This window comes from Peromyscus leucopus, chromosome 7 (genome assembly GCF_004664715.2).
Source record: "Peromyscus leucopus breed LL Stock chromosome 7, UCI_PerLeu_2.1, whole genome shotgun sequence".
In the NCBI taxonomy this organism is placed as follows: domain Eukaryota; kingdom Metazoa; phylum Chordata; class Mammalia; order Rodentia; family Cricetidae; genus Peromyscus; species Peromyscus leucopus.
In genome coordinates, this window is record NC_051069.1 from 7,560,574 (window position 1) to 7,579,661 (window position 19,088).

A 19,088-nucleotide genomic window follows, 5' to 3' on the forward strand; every position below is an offset into this window, starting at 1 on the left:
CCGTTGCCACTCAGAGAACAGAACACCTGACCAGAAACCACATAACCCACACAACCTTGTTGTCCCAGCCTGTTCCTGTGAGCCTCTGGCCAGGCAAAAAAAACTAAATTCCAGCACATCTGGCTTCTGCCAGCAACTGTTAGGGTAATACCCTCCCGTCACTGCTCCTCTGGGAGATAACTAGGGTCTCAACTTACAAAAGGGACTTCAATAATTGACTAAAAGAGGATCTGAACCCCAAAACTCAAGTATCCCACTACTTTGGGATTCTTTACTGTTTAACAACCAGACTAGGCCAATTCCCTTCCCTTCTCCTTCCTCCCCTCCCCTCTGTCCTCTCCAAGTGCTCAGGATAGAACCCCAGACCTAGCACATGCTAAGAAAGTGTTCTGCAGGGCTGGAGAGATGGCTCAGAGGTTAAGAGCACTGGCTGCTCTTCCAGAGGTCCTGAGTTCAATTCCCAGCAACCACATGGTGGCTCACAACCATCTATGATGAGATCTGGTGCTCTCTTCTGACCTGCAGACATACATGAAGGCAGAATACTGTATATATAATATAATAAATAAATAAAAAAGAAAAAGAAAGTGTTCTACCATCCAGCGTCATCCCTAAGGCATGGACAGGGCCTTCACTGGGCAGAAATGCCTGTAGTTCTTGGTAGACATTTGAGCCCTCTCTATGTGCTCCAAGCTACTGCTCCAATGTGAAAACTCATTCCCATGGCTGATGTGCTTTTGCCCAACTGAAGAACACCGTAGTCATTCCCATTTATAGATGAGGAGACACATGCGGAACTGAGCCTGCCAATGTGTAGGTTCCTGGGCTCTTCAGACATATGAGAATCTCTGAGGGTGGCACCCATGAATCTGCATTCTCAACCAGCTGCCCAGTGGTACACAGGGAGGTCTCAGAACCACTGGATTGGTGTTGTCCCAAAGCAGTCAGCCTTAGGAACTTGTGACGTACACACTTACCTCTGCCTTCTCTGCGCTGTGGATTGTCAGGATCTTGGAGGATAAAATCCAGCTCACCAGGTCCCAAGCCTGTTTGTCTGTGTCTCTGGAGGACTGGAGAAGTTCCTTCAGATTGGGTAACCTGCCAGCATCTGCAAGCTGAAAGGAGAAAGAGCCTCCATTAGCAAGGATCCTGGATAAAACGGTAATTGAACGCCCTCTAGTGGTGGTGTTGAAAACTTCACTCCTTCTATCCGGAGGAATTTTATAGAGTAGATCAGTCTCCTTCCTAAATAATACTAAATAATTCTAAAGGGTTTTGTTCTGTCTTATTCACTTGGTACAAAACATGCCCTGAGTTTATGGCAGCCTGTTAAAACTAATGCAATTAGTTGCAAGAATGTTATTGTGTTAAGGCTGGAGGCGCAGGAATTCCTGAGTGGGTGGTCCCTATACTGCTCCTCCTCCTGAACAAAAGGGGTTGATGCTATTCTTGGTCCTTTCTTCCCAATTCCTGCCTTCTCCACTCCTAGTCCCTGTCCAGGAAGGTAGTCTTTTTTACTAAGCATCTACTCAGTGCCAGGTCCTGTAAATTTGGGAGGCGTTAGAGGGTGGAATCTTGGTGAAATGGAGAAGGATGCGAAATAATCCTTATTTAAAGGTATTCACCACCGACTGGCACTGGTGGCGCACGCCTTTAATACCAGCACTTGGGAGGCAGAGCCAGGTGGATCTCTGTGAGTTCGAGGCCAGCCTGGTCTACAGAGCGAGATCTAGGACAGTCAAGGATACACAAACCCTGTCTTGGAAAAAAAAAATTCACCCTCTGGCTTGTGAGAATGTTCAGCAGGTAAAGGTGCTTGCTGCCAAGCCTGACAACCTGAGTTCCATCCTCAGGACCCACACAGTGGAAGGAAAGAACTGACTCCCACACTCTGACCTCCACATGTCCACAATAGTGCAACTACACCCCATACACACACACACACACACACACACAAATTAATTAAAATTAACTGTCAGTTGAGTATGGTGGTTTATGCCTGCCATACCCAAAGTGGAAAATCTGAGGCAGGAGGATCAAGAATCAAGACCCACCTGGGTTAGCTACCTAGTGATTTCAAAATATGCTTGAACTATATAAGACAGACTGAAAAAAAAGAAATGCTGGGCGTGGTGGCACACGCCTTTAACCCCAGCACTAGGGACGCAAAGGCAGGTGGATCTTGAGTTCGAGGCCAGCCTGGGCTACAGAGCTAGGACTGTTACACAGAGAAACCCTATCTTGAGAAACTAATAATAATGATACTAGGGATGCGGCTGGTGGTAGATTTTTTGCCTAGCACATAAGGCCCTGGGTTTAATCTCCAGTCCTGAAAAGTACTAGTCTATAGTCAGGGCTGGAAGCACCCCTGTAATCCAGATTCAGGACCCTGAGGCAGGAAGGTGGCTGGGAGTTTGAAGGCAGCTTGAGCAACACTACAATCCTGGTATTCAGGAGAAGGAGGGTTAGGCGTTCAGGCCATTCTTAGCTACCTAGCAAGCTCCAGCCCAGCCCAGGATCCATCAGACCCTATCCGGAAAAGAAAGAAAAGGAGAGAGGGAGAAAGGGAAGAAGAGAGAGAGAGAAAAAACACAAAAGAGTAATGAACCACACTCAATCTCCCGACGCTGTTCTGGGCTCATGTTCAGTTTGTCTGTTTGTTTATCTGTTGCGTATTTCTTAACCCAGAACCAGAACCGGGGCTCAGCCACTTCCTTCCATTCCCCGGCCCTGGAATCTCCGGTCTCACCCCGTGTACCACAGTCCTAGCCACCATCCAGACCTGCGCACCGAGAGCCCCACAGAAGAGCAGTAGTTAGACCTCTTTTAGGGGCTTCGGGCAAATGGGAAAGCCCCCTACCCGCTCCAATCTGGAGCCAGCCCCCCCTGCACATCCCCCAGCTCCCCTGGGCCCTCCACTTCCAGGCCCTCCACTGCCATCTGCCGGGAGAGGACCCCTGCTGTGCCCTGCCTTCCCCGGCCTCCATCTGCCCACACCCTCACCCTCTTTGGGCTCCCTTTACTCTTCACATTATTCTGCTCTAATAACGTGAGAGTCTTCCCTGTCCGTACTGCAGTAGGGCCTTTGGAGTGAAGACACAAAAGCAGGCTTACCAGACAAAGTAAATGAGAATGTCAGATGAACACCACCAAAAAGTGAGCTGGGCCTGGTGATACAGGCCTGCATTCAACAGGCGGGAAGACCTACCACACACACACACACACACACACACACACACACACACACACACACACGGCCAGCCTGGTCTATATTGGGAGGTTCCGGGACAACCAAGGCTCACGGTAAGAATTTGTCTCAATGAATAAATAACCTATGTGGTATCTGGGGCAGAGTGTCTCACTACCTGGTTCAGGCTGGCCTGTAACTCACTGTGTAGAACAGGCTAGCCTCAAACTTAGAGTCATCTTCCCGCTTCCCGCTCTCAAGCACAAAGACCACAGGTGTGTAGTCTACAAGTGGGAGCCACGTCAGCTAGGCAAGCGCCCTACCAACCCAGCGACAGCCCCAGCTAACTCCATAACTCAGTATAGGCGGGCAGTCCTGGTGCACTTTAATCCCAGCACTCTGGAGGCAAAGGCAGACCGACCTCCTGCTGCCGCTATGGAATGAGATCCAGGACAGCCAAGGCCACACAGAGAAACCCTGTCTCCAAAACAAAACAGTAACTCGTTTTAAAGGCAAGGAAACTGAAGCTTGGAGTCCTAAATGCCTTGCCTGGGGTCATGAAGCTAGCTGCAGGGCAAGAATGCATGAAGCCAGGTAACCTGACTCCAGAGTCTCCCTAACCTTAACAGCCCTCTGTCACAGTGGTTCTCAACCTGTGGGGTCAAGACCCCTCTGGAGAGATGGACTTTTTCACAGGGTTCACCTGAGACCATCGGAAAAACAGATGTTTACATTGTGATTCATAACAGTAGCAAAATTACAGTTATGAAGTAGCAACGAAAATTAGGAAAGTTGAGAACCACTGCTCTATTATTGAACGAACTTTTAGGGAGAGCCTGTATTTTAGCAAAGGAAGAACTGAGCCAGACTTCGCTACTTGGGACCCTAATCAATCATGCAATCTCTACTCCACCAACTACAACCAAGACACCTACTGGGTGTGCCTAAGGCCCATCAAGGGCAGCGAGAAAGAGGTATATTCTGTGTAGCATGGGATGGAGCGGGAGACAGGAAACTTCCCTGTGGGCAAGAGATCTCCACCACAGCTCCTGACTGGATGCTTTTACCAATACCTGGGTGGAAGAGAGTAAGTGTGTGTGTGTGGGGAGACGAAGGGGAACTCACTGTGCCAGGAGTGTGTGTGGAAGTGGTGTGCCAGGGGGTGGGGGTGGGGGGTTGTGAGAGGCAGAGCAAGCGGACACCCAGAGGACTGAGCAGCCAGGCACCCAAAAGGTGCATCCTGGGCTCAAACGCCCCCTGAGATGAAAAAGGGTGACATGAGTAAGGGGTGGTCTGGGGGAAGGCTGTGGCACTGGGGATCTTCCACCCCAGCTCCAGGCCGTTCCTCTCGCCAAAGCTGTAACATCTGAGACTTCCCGGGTTAAAAAGAAATCAAGGGCAGGAGAGGCGGTTCAGCGGTTAAGAGCACTTCCTGCTCTTGCAGAAGACCTGGGTTCAGTTCCCAGGACCACGGCAGATGGCTTGAACTGCCTGTAATTCCAGCACCAGGGGCCCTGACACTCTCTTCGGGCACCTGTGTGCACACGGCATATACTTACACTCACAAACACACACACACACAAATTAAATAAGTAAAATAAATATATTTTTAAAACTGAATAAAGACAGAAGCAAAGAGATCCATCAATCACTTGAGCATAGTGGTAGACCCCTGTAATCCCAGCACTCAGGACGCGGAGGCAGAGGCTATCCTGGGCTACACAGTGAACTCCTGTCTCAAACAATAAAAAGAAAAGCAATCAGCAAGCCGAGGTTTTTTTTCCTGAATTCCTAATTTCTAGAAAGCAAGAGGACAAACAAATCCTATCAGCTATGTGTTTGTCCAAGACAGAGTCTCACTGTACAGCCGAGGCGACCTCTAAGGACCCTGTCAGCCTCCCACCAGCTGAGAGCGCCTGGCTTTCACAGCCCACACCTCTGCGGCTCTGCTATGGCCACCAAGGAAAAGATCCAGCTGCAGAGATGGCTGGGGAGGTATGGATGGTGGGCAGAGCTGAGCTTATGACTGGAAGACAGAAAGCCTCAATAACCCGCCAAGAGTGAACAGAGGAGAGGCCCAGTGACCCAGAAGGAGGCAGCCCAGCCTCTGTGCTTTGAGCAAGTGACCGGGGACACTTTACAACTCCCCAGATCACCAGCCCCTGGATCTGTTTGCAGATGTTACCACAGGTGACATCTGTGCTCCTCCCCAGGCAGAACTGGAACTACTCAGATGCAGGCGGCCAGCTGTTGCTGTCCACAAAAGGCAAAGCAGGGCAAGAACACACCTGGAAAAGGGAACTGACTAGGAAAGTGCCAGAGGTCACAGTGACAGGTGGGGGAGGGGGCAGTGCTGGGAAGAGAAGGAACCAAAGGGCACCTGCCTTAGGGACCAAACCATGATATCTGCGACAGTGAGGGGAAGGAAGGACCAAGCTGGCATGGGGGCGGGGGCGCTGCCAGGTAAAGGCTGAGAGGTGATTTGCTGCAACTCCATATCGGAGTGCCGGGCCTAGCACACGCCTAAGACACGAAGTTCTGCATTTACTAAAACGGATTGGGGGTAAATCGCAAGCAGCTGGGGTGGGCACGGTGGCGAACGCCTATCATCCAGTGTTTGGGAGGCTGAGGTGGGAAATTGCCAGGAATCCAAGGCCAGCCAGGTTTAGAGTGAAATCCTGTTTCAAGACACTAAATCCAGACAGTCCGGGGATGGAGCTCCATTGGGAGCATTCCAGCCTTGCAAGCTCAGGGTTTGATGCCCAGCACCAAATAAAATCAGGAACACACCAGCAGTGGGGAGGTGGAGGCAGGAAGATAAGAAGTTAAGGGTCATCCTTGGCCACATAGGGAGTTCGAGGTCAGCCTGAGTAACAGGAAACCAACTCAAAACAAAACAAAAACAAAGGGAGGTGGAGAAATGGCTAGCAGTTAAGAACACTGACTGCTCTTCCTGAGGACCTGGGTTCAATTCCTAGCATTCACATGGTGGCCAACAACCCTCCAGTTTGAGGGGATCTGATGTCTTCTTCCAGCCTCTGTGGCACATATACATACAAGTGTTTAAAACACCCGTAAATAAAAATAACTAAATCGCAGCCCGGTAGTGGCACATGCCTTTGATGCCAGTGTTTGGGAAGCAGAGGCAGGCCAGTCTCTGAGTTCCAGGCCAGCCTGGTCTACAGAGTGAGTTCCAGGACGCCCAGGGCTGTTACACTAAGAAAGCTCAAAACAAACAAACAAAACCCCACGAAATCTCTTGGCCTCTTGGTTCAGACCGAGGGTCCAGGGCATCCTTAGTTATGCCTGCCGCTTCTTCTTAGCCATCTCCGTTCATTTGTGATTCCTAGCTGACCAGCAGAAAAGCTCTCTACCAGGGTGATGGTTATGATAAACGGCGCTGGTAGTGGCGCTGGTTACCAGCAGAAAAGTCACGAGCCACAGCCACGACTACCAGAGTTACCGAGAGCTTTATTAGGAGGAAGTAGGGGGTAGGAGGAAGGAGAGCCAGGCCTGGAGAGAGAGAAAGATGGCTGGAGCAGAGCAGAGAGCAGGGAACACAGAGAGAGTGGGGGTCTGCATCCGGCTTCTCAAGGCGGGTACATAGTCGTCAGTGCCCGCTGATTCCGTAAGACGCAAGAGCCCAAGCTGCGCATGTACAGGATCCTAACACAGGGACCCACAGCTACCTCACTTGGCTAGGACTCAGGTCAGTGTATCACTCAACTATCTTCAGAAAAGCTGCTTCTCGTAGGAGACACGAGGTCTAAGGCACTCACAGATAAGCACCAGGAAAAGTAGGAATGTTAAACCTGCAGGGTTATCTCTTCAAAAGATAACCTGTTTTCCTCCTAGAAGGCCAGGAGCTAAGGTGGTTGGTTAATAGCCTAATGTCCTTTGCATTACCTGTATGACTGAGACCACACCAGATCCTCTCCCAGACCCTTAAGATGTCACCTGCAGTCAATCTATAGAACCCACTGTTAGGATCCAGCCCTCACTCCCACACATGCGCAGCTCAGGGGCTTGCATCTTATGTTACAGCAGGCGCTGGTGACTACGTACCCGCCTTAAAAAACCGGACACAGACCCCCACCCTCTCTCTCTCTCTCTGCTCTCTCTCTGTACCTGCTCTCGCCATCTTTCTTTCTCTCCAGGCCTGGTCTCCTCCCTCCTATCCCTTCCTTCCTTCTAATAAAGTTCTTTGTAACTCTGGTAGTCGTGGCCATGGCCCATGACTTTTCCACCGATAACCAGCGCCACCACCAGCACTATTTACTTATCACCCATCTTTATGGACGATGCCACACAGACTTTACAAAGAGTTTTGATGCACTCATCTTAAGCTCTATCATATACAAGGGATTGAGTTCATTATCACCAGGAAACCTTTATCCAAATTGTGCTGTGCTTAAATACAGCTAAAATAAACTTCCAGTGTCAGACTCTAGAAGTTTGAACCAACACCAGCTACTGAGTCGTGTTGAACTAGGCTTCTTTCTTGCCGCACACAGACTGGATGACACTCTCCTAGCCCTGGTGTTTGCAAAGACCCCCCCACAGTACACAGTAATCAGCACAGAGACACACAACTGTACAAGATGAAGAAAGTGAGTGTCTTTAGAGCATTCAGCCCTAAATGCAATGTTTTTTTTAATCAAGCCTCTCCTCTCAAGGCTCAGGGATCTATACAGAAGAGGAAGCAGAAAGACGGTTAAAAACCAGAGGTGATGGAAGACTCCAAGGTAAGTGTAAGGATTATGTCACCAGCCTGCGACGGCATCCCAGCCTAAAAAGCAGGTGTGCCCTCTGTGCGTTCTCTTTCTTTCTGAACTCTCTCCTTCCATTCTCTTCCCTCCACTCGGTCTCTCTGTTTCTCTGTTCCTCTCTCTCTCTCTCTCTCTCTCTCTCTCTCTCTCTCTCTCTCTCTCTCTCTCTCTCTCTCCCTCTCTCCCAATAAAGCTCTAGAAAGGTAACCACGGCTTGTGATTCTTCCGATCAGCACTCTCCTCTGCCTCCACAAGCACCGCAGCGTAACCAACAATAAGAGCATCATACAGACACAACAGAGCTGATGCACATATGAACTCAGAGACTGTGACAGCACACACAGGACCGGAATGGATTCAAACCAGACAAAACCTTAGCACAGAGAAAGGAAGTAGACACTAAGTCCCACCCCTAACCAAGAAGTTATTTGCAAATGATACCTGCTGCGAAAGGGAAATTTCCCTCAATTTCACTAGATACACCACACATTCCAGGGCAGGTCCCATGCTCAGGAGCAGTCGGCCAGCACAAAATAGACCCCATATTTTTTGTATGCATTTTTCATTTTTGTCTGGTTGTGGATTTGTTTTGTTTTTCTTTTTTTTTGAGACAGGGTTTCTCTGTGTAGCTTTGTGCCTTTCCTGGAACTCACTTTGTAAACTAGGCTGGCCTTGAACTCACAGAGATCCACCTGCCTCTGCCTCCCGAGTGCTGGGATTAAAGGCATGCGACACTGCCGCCCATTTGTTTTGTTTTGTTTTTCAAGACAGGGTTTCTCTGTGTAACAATGCTGGCTGTCCTGTAACTCACTCTGTAGACCAGGCTGTTCTCGAACTCACAGATATATGCCTGTCTCGGCCTCCCGAGTGCTGAGACTAAAGGTGTGCGCCACTACCCAGCCTGTTTGTTTGTTTTGACCTTTGGGTTTTTGTTTTTTGTTGCTTTAATATTCATTTTTATTTTATGTGCATTGGAGTTTTTGCCTGCATGTGTGTTGCTATGAGCCACAGAAGAAATATGAAGCAGAAATTCAGCTGATTATGGCGACGATGTATCTGGAAGAATCAAGGAATTCTTTTGGAGGATTAAGCTAAATCTCAGGGAGTGTTTGGTGACATTCGGGTTTTAATATATCAGTATCAGCTATCTTCTGCTATGAATTTCGTGTGCACTCATAACTTTCCCAAGAACTTTTTTTTAAAAAACATTTTCTAATTAATTTAGCTTTTATTTGCATTGGTATTTGGCCCGCATGTGTGTCTGCATGAGGGTGTCAGATCTTGGAGTTAGAGACAGTTGTTAGTTGCCATGTGGGTGCTGAGAGTTGAACCGTGGTCCTCTGGAAGGGCAGTGGGCGCTCTTACCTACTGAACCATCTCCCCGCCACAAGAACTTCCAACAGTGTATCTTATCTGAACTACTTCTCAAGCATCCTAGGCCAAAAAGGCAAACAGACCTACTGCTGATCTGAATTAAGGGAAGCACCCTTACAGAGACACAGCCTAGCACAGTTTTGCTTCTTTGTTGTGCAAATAGAGCTCAGACCCTCCTTCCTCTCAGCCCAAATGGCATTCCAGAGCAACTGACTCAGAACAAAAGGGTTTTTTGCATACCAGGTGCAAGGAGACTTCGAGGCAGTTTTCCCAGCTCAGAGCAGAGTTGCCCCGCCCGACCAGAAAAGCTGAGGTTTTGAGGATGGTGAGTGGATTGGGTCGGAAGAGTAGGAGGGAGGGACGAACATGGATGGAGGAACGAGGACGAAGATGAGGTCGAGAGCAAAAGAGCTTAGTTAGGACTAGGACAATGAGAGGACAGGAAGAGAAGGGACGGAGAGGAGCTGAGTGTGAGAACAAACTGAAGCTGTGTCTGGGAATGAGGTGGACAGAGCAAAGAGCACGTGTACATCGATTCATCCCCTCAGATTACTCCCGGTGTTCACAGCGTCTTCCCCAGGGCTCTGGGAGAAATCCCCTCAGGGCGGCCCCCGAGGAAATTCCGAGAGTATGTCCTGTTGGGTCCCTTAGAACTTCAGTTATACACAGTTGTGAGCTACCATGTGGGTTCTGGGGCTCGAACCTGTGTCCTCCCCAAGAGCAAACCACTGCTCTTAACCACCAAGCCATCTCTCCAGCCCCATTATTTATTTATTTTTTTCTGAAAGAGAAAGAACATGAAGTTGAGTAAGTAGAGAGGTGAGGAGAATTGGGGAAGAGTTAGGAAAAGGAAAGAATATGATTAAAATAGATTGTATGTAAAAAAAAAATTAAAATAAAATAATTAAATTAGTAAATAAATCTCAAAAACATAACAAAGGAACTAGAATTGTAGCTCAAATGGTTGAAGCACAAAACCCTGGGCCGCTGGGGCACGTAAACTGTGTGTGGTAATCCCTGGGATCCTAGCACTCGGGACATAGAAGGACCAGGAAGTTGAAGACTGGCCTCAGTTACACAGGTTCCATAGCAAGCTGGAGGCCAGCCTGGGCTACATGAGACCTGTCTCAAAGAAAGAGAGTGGGAAAGGAGGGAGAGAGAAAGAGAGATGAGAGACAGGGAGGGAAGAAGGAAATGTGGACTCTGCATCTCAGAAGGAACCCCAGTGGTCTCCAGGCACAGGCAGCAGTCTAGAAAGGCCCTTTTCTGGAACTAGCTGTGGGCATCACTGATTCTCAGGCAACAGAATGTGAGTCAGCTTATGGCTGCTACTTCTAGAACTGATTCTGTTCAGTAAATGAAGGAGACAGGCCTGACGACCTGAGTTCCACCCCCGGGACCCACATGGAAGGAGAGAACAAACTTTCCCAGTCGCCTGTCCTCTGACCTTTGAACACACCCACCCACACAAACAAGTAAACAAACAAATACATAAACATCCCAACACTAGGCTGGGGCTGTAATTCAACTGCTACACTGTGACTGTCCAGCACGCATGAAGCCCTGGGTTGGGTCTCCAGCACTGGTTAAACCATCATCATCATCATCGTCGTCGTCATCATCACCAACCACTCTACTGCTCACCATACTTACTAAGATGGTTAAAAGGCAGTGGTTGGGGCTGGAGAGATGGCTCAGCGGTTAAGAGCACTGGCTGCTCTTCCAGAGGTCCTGAGTTCAATTCCCAGCAACCACATGGTGGCTCACAACCATCTGTAATGAGATCTGGCGCCCTCTTCTGGCCTGCAGGCAGAACACTGTATACATAATAAATAAATAATTCTAAAAAAAGGAAGTGGACCTGAGCAAGGACACACCCCCCCATCCTCCACACTACCTCCACAGGCGAGACATCTTCCCCAGCAGTCACACTGTGCCGTATCTGTGTCTGTACCAAGCCTTTGGGAGCTGCGTCATCATTTTGTTCTCCTTACTCTTCATACACATCTTTGAGTGGAGCAGTTTAATACAGCAGTAATGTGAGGGTTGGGGATGTCACTCGATGGTAGAGCACTTGCTTGGCATGCTGAAAGCCCTGAGTTTGGTCCCCAACACTGGGGATATTGGGTTAATCTGAAAGACTAAGAACTACACTTACAAATATCAAGTATTACCACCAGGTGTGATGGCACATCACACCTGAGAGGCAGAGACAGGCAGTTCTGTGAGTTTGAGGCCAGCCTGGTCTACAAATTGAGTTCTAGGACAGCCAGGGCTCTGTTATGGTATTTACCTAAAGCATTTTTATTAGACAAGACCAAATCTAAACGCTATAATTTTCTCCCAATCCAGCACCTGAGTATTTGTGGAAACCCCCAAATCAACTGACAGGAAAATTCAAATGCTACATCTAATCTACAAACAACAACCAGAAGCCCAATGCGTGGGCTGCACTGGTTGATTAAACCACATGCTGTAAGGATGACGACACCCAGGCATCAGGGTGTGGTTCAGGGTTTGGTTCAGCTTCCTGGATGACTTCAGTGTCACACAAGGTTGAGAGCCTGGAGAGAGTGGTCTAGCCCAGTGAAGGTCAATACTCTGTTTGTCATCTGGAAATAAGCACAAGCCTTTCCCACAAAGCTCCATCCACCTTTAACCCAGGGACGCCATGCCTCAAGAGTTTGTCCTCAGGTGACAATGTAAACAATTATTAACATAAAAGGGTGTTTACTGTGGCATTCTTTGTGAGGGCCATTGTCTTAGCTAGGGTTTCTATTGCTGTGAAGAGACACTCCGACCACCACAGGCAACTCCTGCAAAGGAAAACTTTTAATTGGGGTCGCTGGCTTACGGTTCAGAGGTTCAGAAAATTATCATCATGGTAATTATCATCAGAAAATTATCAGCATGCAGGCAGACGTGGTGCTGGAGAATTAGCTGAGAGTCCCAGGAAGTGGTCAGAGACACTGGGTGGTATCTTGAACATACCTGAGACCTCAAAGCCTGCCCCCACAATGACACAGTTCCTCCGACAAGGCCACACCTACTCCAACAAAGCCACATCTCCTAATAGTGCCAATCCCTTTGGGGGCCATTTTCTTTCAAACCATCACAGCCATTTTTAAAAGTTGTGAAAGAAGCAAGCATAGTAGTGCTCACCTGTGATCCCAAGTACTCAGAAGTCTGAGGCAGGAGGATTCCAAATTCCAGATCAGTCTGGGCTTAAAAAACAACAAACAAACAAACAAAAACTGGGCATGTAGCTTAGTTGACAGAGTATCTGCCTAGCAAATACCAGCTCCTGGGGTTTGATCCTCAGCATCACATTGAAGGGGTGGTGGGATGGGGGTGGGTGGGTGGCTCAGTGGGTAAGGTATTTGCTACGCAGGCAGAAGGACCAGAGTCTGAATCCCTAAAACCCATGCAACAAAGCTGGTAGGTGTGTGGGCCAGCTACAATCCGGGCACTCTGGCTAGCTAGACTAGCTGGAATTGGCAAGTTTCAGGTTCTGTTAGAAATCCTGCCTCAATAAACAGAGTGATGGAGAAGATACCAGACATAAGCTTCAGGTCTCCACACCAGTGCACGCACGCACGCGCACGCGCACACACACACACACACACACACACACACATACACGAGCCAACACACAGTCAAATACACACAAAAAATGCAAAATAAATAATAAAATACCTCCAGGGTTAGGACTGTCTGCTCTAAGTGGGACAGAGAACAAGGAAAACTTTCATCTGAGTCTTACAGGAGAAGGAGTTTCCAGGGCACAGAGCAGAAATGGTATCAGGAGGGCTCCGGGCACTGAAAACCTTATACATGCTTTCTTTTTTTTTAATTAATTAATTTTGGGGGGTGGAGTCTAACTGGCTATCCTGGAACTCACTATATAAACCAACCTGTCCTCAAAACTCACAGAGGTCAGCCTGCTCTGCCTCCAGCAGTGTGTGTGTGTGTGTGTGTGTGTGTGTGTGTGTGTGTGTGTGTGTGTGTTCATATGTGTGCCACAGTGACTGTGGAGGTCAGAGGACAACTTGCAGGAGTCAGTTCTCTCCTTCTGCTCTGAGTTCTGGGGACCAAGCCCAGGTCATTGGCTGGTGCAGCAAGCACCTTTACCCAGGCAGCCTGCCAGCTCCACCCTGCCATTTTAACAAGCCCCAAGGTGATGATGACTGGGATGCCAGTGTGGATTTCCGTCCCAAACACCCTGAGCATGGGAAGCCTGGAGTCAATTCAGAGGAGGCATCACCAGCTACCTCCCACTCTGACAAAGGGTCTGTGGTCTAACAGAAAACCAGAACAAAGGCTGAACAGTTGTTACAGCCAGTGACGAGGGCTGATGGAAAATGGTAACTGCAAGTTTGGAGAAAAAAAGGCAAAAAATGGCCAGGAAATCCCAAGAGGACTACAGATTCTCTGGCCTGATAAGGCTTATGAAACCCCTGTGCCAAGGAACAAGGTCAGAGACTCTGCCTGTACAATCAGCACATACTCAGTTAGATTCCTCCAATCTGGGTAAGGACCTCCCAGGCCAGGCCCAACAGTGAAAATCTGGCTGGGACAAAGAACTGGCCAGGTGGTGGCCACACACATCTTGAATCCCAGCACTCAAGAGGCAGAGGCAGGTGGATTCTGTTGACGTGAGACACAATTGCTCCTGGCTGCACCAATTGATCCCGAGAGAATGTTGGGCTTCTAAGACATTTCCATTTGGAAGTTTGTCTTTTTGGCACAAAATGGCCTACTGGGCAAAGAACTGCCCTTGCCTTGACGGCTAACGTATGAATGCAATGCTGTCCTTTCTGGACAAGCGGGACACAAGGAAAGCGACCACTGTACTCTGCCAAGACAGGGTAAGATGGTCTTTCAGAATTCCTGCTTCTAAAAATGGTCTGTCAGATACTCTAGGCCTGTAGCCAATTTGAATGCACCAACAATGCTGAGAAACATTATTAGGTGACTGTCCAGGCTGCCAGCTGTCTTGGTCTACTCTTGCAAGATTCCCGAAAGTTGCTTGCATCCGTCTACCATTTCTCAGGTACCATTATGTTCCTTCTCAGGTCTTTGATGTGGTTGAAGACTAGATAGTCGTAATTTCCTCAGTTATGATAAAAGATAAGTTAGCTATAAAACCTTAAACTCACAAATATAAGATAGATAGGACATCTTCTTTAATATTGTAACTATAATTCTTGCTTGGTAATTGTTTTGTTTTATGTAATTTTACCATGTTAAAGTTAAAACCTTCCTTTTTAAAAAAAGAAGAAAGGGGAAGTGCTGTGGATATCACTCTATATAAATAAAACACTGATGGCCAGTGACCAGGCAGGAAGTATAGGCAGGACAAAGAGAGAGGAGAATTGGGGAAACAGGAAGAAGGAGGAGAGACACTGCAGCCACCGCCAGGAGAGGCAACCTGTAAAGACGCCGGTAAGCCACCAGCCACGTGGCAAGGTATAGATTTATAGAAATGGGTTAATTTAAGATAAAAGAGCAGTTAGCAAGAAGCCTGCCACGGCCATACAGTTTATAAGTGATATAAGCGTCTGAGTGATTATTTTATAAGTGGATTGTGGGACTGCGGGGTTTGGTGGAACCTGGAGAGAAGTCCTCCAGCAACAGATCTCTGAGTTTGAGGCCAGCCTGGTCTACAGAGTGAGTTCCAGGACAGCTAGGGCGACACAGAGAGACCCTGTCTTGAAAAACAAAACAAAAATCAAAGAACTGAGTTAACATAGAAATGTTCTCAAAACAAGGCACCTCAGATAACTGAGAGCTTTGGGGACAGTGGCAGGGTAAGGCCAGACCCTGCCTAATGCCAAGAACTTGGTTTATCAAAGGGTTCTCTAGCAGGCAACAGTCAATAAAACAATTCAAACCAGAGGTTTGAATTCAAACTAATTGTCCAAAGCTACAACACATGTAGTAACACGTAGGCCTGTGGAGAAAAGTAACTGTAAATGGCCAAAAGTAGCAAACACTCATATTACTTCCCAAATCCAAATGCTTTCAGCAAGAAAATGAGGGATTAAAAACAAAACAAGCCGGGCGGTGGTGGCGCACGCCTTTGATCCCAGCACTCGGGAGGCAGAGGCAGGTGGATCTCTGTAAGTTCGAGGCCAGCCTGGTCTACAGAGTGAGTTCCAAGACAGGCACCAAAGCTACACAGAGAAACCCTGTCTCGAAAAAACAAAAAACAAAACAAAACAAAAACAAACAAACAAACAAACAAAAAAAAAACCCAGCTTCCTAAGTTACCTTCTTCAGATAACCACAAAATGATCCAGAAGGCCAGATCCAGAATGGGCTTGCTTTTCTTTGAAAATTAGCCTTTGGAGTCACTTGACCTATAAATATCTGTTGTCAAGCTTAAGTAAGCATGTTTTGTGCCCAAGTCCCTTACATCACAAACTCAAAAAAGAGAATACCAGAGCTTTGCGGAACAAACCATGGTGGAAGTCAATTTGCCTGTTTCCTTGATGTCCCACTTCCTGCACCCTAATGGGCCTGGACATTGTCGCCAAGACTGGTGGAGGATGGCGAGTGCCAGGTGGAGCCAGAAGGCTCCCCCTTTGTTTGTTGCTTGACCTCTAAGGAAAAAGAAAAGCAAAGGGGGAACCCAGTACTCACGACCTCATCGGAGATGGTGCTACATACTGAATGTCTATTCTGAACATTTCTTTCATCGATGAACATGGTTCATTACATTAGTTAATGTCCTAAAACTAGAAAGGTTATGCATTCCTAACAGGGACTCAACCCCGTGATGCTGAATTACCTTTTATTATACATTGAGTTGGGGTCCTAATACTTTGTAGGTGGATTTTGTATCTAAAAAAAATTTTTTTTTAACGTATGGGTGTTTTACCTGGATGTATGTCTGAGTACCATGTGCATTCCTGGTGCTGGCAGAGGCCAGACGAGAGTCTGGGACCCTCTGGAACTAGAGTTAGATGGTTGTGAAACACCATGTGGTTGCTGGGAATTGAACCCGAGACCTCTGGAAGAGCAGCCAGTGTTCTCGCCCTCTGAGTCATCTCCCTAGTCCCGGATTTTTGCATTTACACTCGGGAATGGCATTGCTCAATAATCTTCCTGTACTACCCTCATCAGATTTAATACCAGCCTCTTTTTCTTTCCTAGTGTCTTGCTTTATTTGAGATAGTATTATGTAGTCCAGGCTGTACAGAAAACTCAACATGAGGCTGACCCTAAATTATTACTGATCTTTCGGCTTCCACCTCCCAGGTGCTGGGATTACACCACATCTCACTACAGATCAGTATGTTGGAAGAATTTCTATGAGACTGTATGCAGGTATCACCCCTACATTTGAAAGAGTGCTCATCAATGAAGCAGCTAGGCTCAAAGGTTTGTTTGCTTGTTTCTTTTTGTAGCCCAGGCTAGCCTCAAATTTGTGCTCTACCTCATCCTTCTGAGTGCTGAAATTGTGAGTGTACACAACACTACCAGAGACTTTATATTTTCTTTACTGAATCAAGTTTGGCGAGTTATACCTTCCCAGGTAATTCCAAATATTTGGATTACAAGGATAGCTGACATCTGGAATACTGGCCCTTCAAGAAATGATATGCCTAGGACGATGGGCGGTGATGGCCTTTAATCCCAGCACTCGGGAGGCAGAGGCAGGCAGATCTCTGTGAGTTCGAGGCCATTCTTGTCCACAGAGAGTTCCAGGACAGGCTCGAAAGCTACACAGCGAAATCTTGTCTTGAGAAAAACAACAACAACAAAAAACAAAACAACAACAAAACAAAACAAAAAAACGGTATGCCTTATAGGCCAGGCATAGTGTCGAAGCCTGTAATCCCCGCCCTCAGAATTATAAATCATCAGAAATTAACAATACGTATGTGCACTGTGTGTGACAGTTTATAGTTTATGTAAGAACTGTTCCTATGTAACTTTTATCTGAAGAGCAAAGTCTAGCTGCTTGCAAAGGGAGGGGCAACTTCCTAGCTAGGCAGAGCAGCTGGTTGAGATCAACGCCCCTTGGGGGACACACTGGAGCATTTCGTGGAGGACTATGCAGCTATTCCTCCGGTCACTCCTGGGAGTCACTAACTGACACGAGGAAGCAGCCACCAAATGACTTGGCAGTGTGTGTCTACACGAGGGTGTTTAGGAGTGTGTTCTTGCTGGTGGGAACCTTCCCCAAGGCCAGGCTGGGAATGGGAAGTCCAAGGGACTGGCGTGTTTTCTAACACGGGTGGCACTGCCGCTGCCTGCTGCTCCACGGGGCCACTTGGCCCGGGGTTGCGGCGAGCAACGCTGGATCAGGGCGCACTCACCAGGGCCTCGAAGTCCTTACAGTCGTGGCGGGCGTAGGAGGCGGGGAAGGGCCGCAGCACCGAGTCCCGCTTGTAGCTCTGCAGCGCCGAGGCGAAGAGGCTGCAGCGGAGGTCCGCGGCCAGCACGTCGCGGCTCGCCGCTTCCCTGGCTGCCGCCCTGTTGGAGAGCTGCATCCCGGGCTCGCGGCGCGTGGCCGGAGGAGACCAGGCGGGGCAGCCCGGGGCCTGGGCCCGGGGGACCGCGGACCGTCAGCGGCCGGGTTTCCCAGCCCGGGGGGTGGAGCTAAACAAAGGGGGGGGGTGACAAGATGACAGTGGTAAGAACGCGGCTGACGAGCGTCCTCTGCAGGACACTAGGCTCGATCGCTCCGTGCGGCGAACACGAGGTCTGGAGAACCGTCTCTCGGACCCCTGACCTGGAGGAGCCGCTATGGCACCCGGCGGGGGGCAGCACCCCGGGCACCCGGGCCGACCCGGCCTGCCCGCCCCACTGACTGCACCCACGGCCTACCTCCCCGCCTGCCGCTCTCCCGCCGCTCCGCCCACCCGGCCCAGGCCCGCCCCTTCCCGCGCCCTGACCTGCGGCGCTCAGCTCGCGCCCACCCACCGCTTCCCGAGGATCCCAGCTGCCCAGGGTGCGGGACAAAGGTGCCCCTGCGGCCGACAGTCACCCTCACAGCAGCCCCAGGTGGAAACCGTTCCGGGGCCCGCCCCGGGGCCTGGCCTTTGTCCTGACTCAGCGGGTGGAGCCTGCCTCTCTCACCTTGGGAATTGCCACCTGTTGAATAAAATCGGTTCCCTCCCGGAGCTGACGCGCTGCGAAGAGGGAGCCACTTGACACCCCGGGAAACTGAGGCTCGGGGGGAGGCAATACTTTCTCAAGACACTATAGCCAACGCAAAGTCCTTTCTCTCTACCTTACAGCCTCCGGAATTCTCTCAACTGCTCAAATGTCTGACCTCGGATCTCCTGAGATCCTCCTGCTTTGAAGGCCTCTAACAGGAAGCCTGGGAAAAGAGACACTGGAGGGCAGAGGGAACAGTGACTTGACCCCAGGAAGGGAAAAGACCGGACTCCAAGATGACTCAGCGGCTGGACGGGAAAGGCATTGGATGCCACTCCTGACGACCTGAGTTCAATCCCAGGATCCCACCTGGCAAAGGCGAGAACTGACTCCAGCGATTTGTCGGGTGATTTCCACGCGTGTCCCCAAGGCTCAAGACTGTCCACATTCACACATATACACAAAATAAGTAAATGTAAGACAAACAGGCTGCCACCACTTTTCCCTACTCGAGACTTTTCTAGGAAAACAAAACTGGTCTTCTGATCACATAGAAATATAAGCACAAGTCTAAACTGAATTATTAAACCAAAAAATAGTCCCCTTTAACAACCACACACACGCTTTGTGAGGCAGAGACAAGGGGA

The 19,088-nt window shown here is 49.0% G+C and overlaps 1 protein-coding gene across 2 annotated transcripts in view; it reads right to left on the reverse strand.

The window, feature by feature from the left end:
• Parp16 (poly(ADP-ribose) polymerase family member 16) overlaps positions 1–18,157 on the reverse strand; it is a 31,054-nt gene extending 12,897 nt beyond the window's left edge. Inside the window, exons 1-2 of one of the 2 annotated variants that reach the window (XM_028866648.2) lie at positions 17,658–18,154; positions 978–1,115 (exon numbers count right to left, since the gene is read on the reverse strand). In XM_028866648.2, coding sequence (XP_028722481.1) covers positions 978–1,115; positions 17,658–17,831 — 312 coding nt within the window. In that variant the 5' untranslated portion in view covers positions 17,832–18,154. Of the gene's footprint in view, positions 1–977; positions 1,116–17,657 lie in introns of both variants that reach the window. The other variant, XM_037207403.1, reaches the window with a different exon arrangement.
• Between the last annotated feature and the right edge of the window lie 931 nt (positions 18,158–19,088).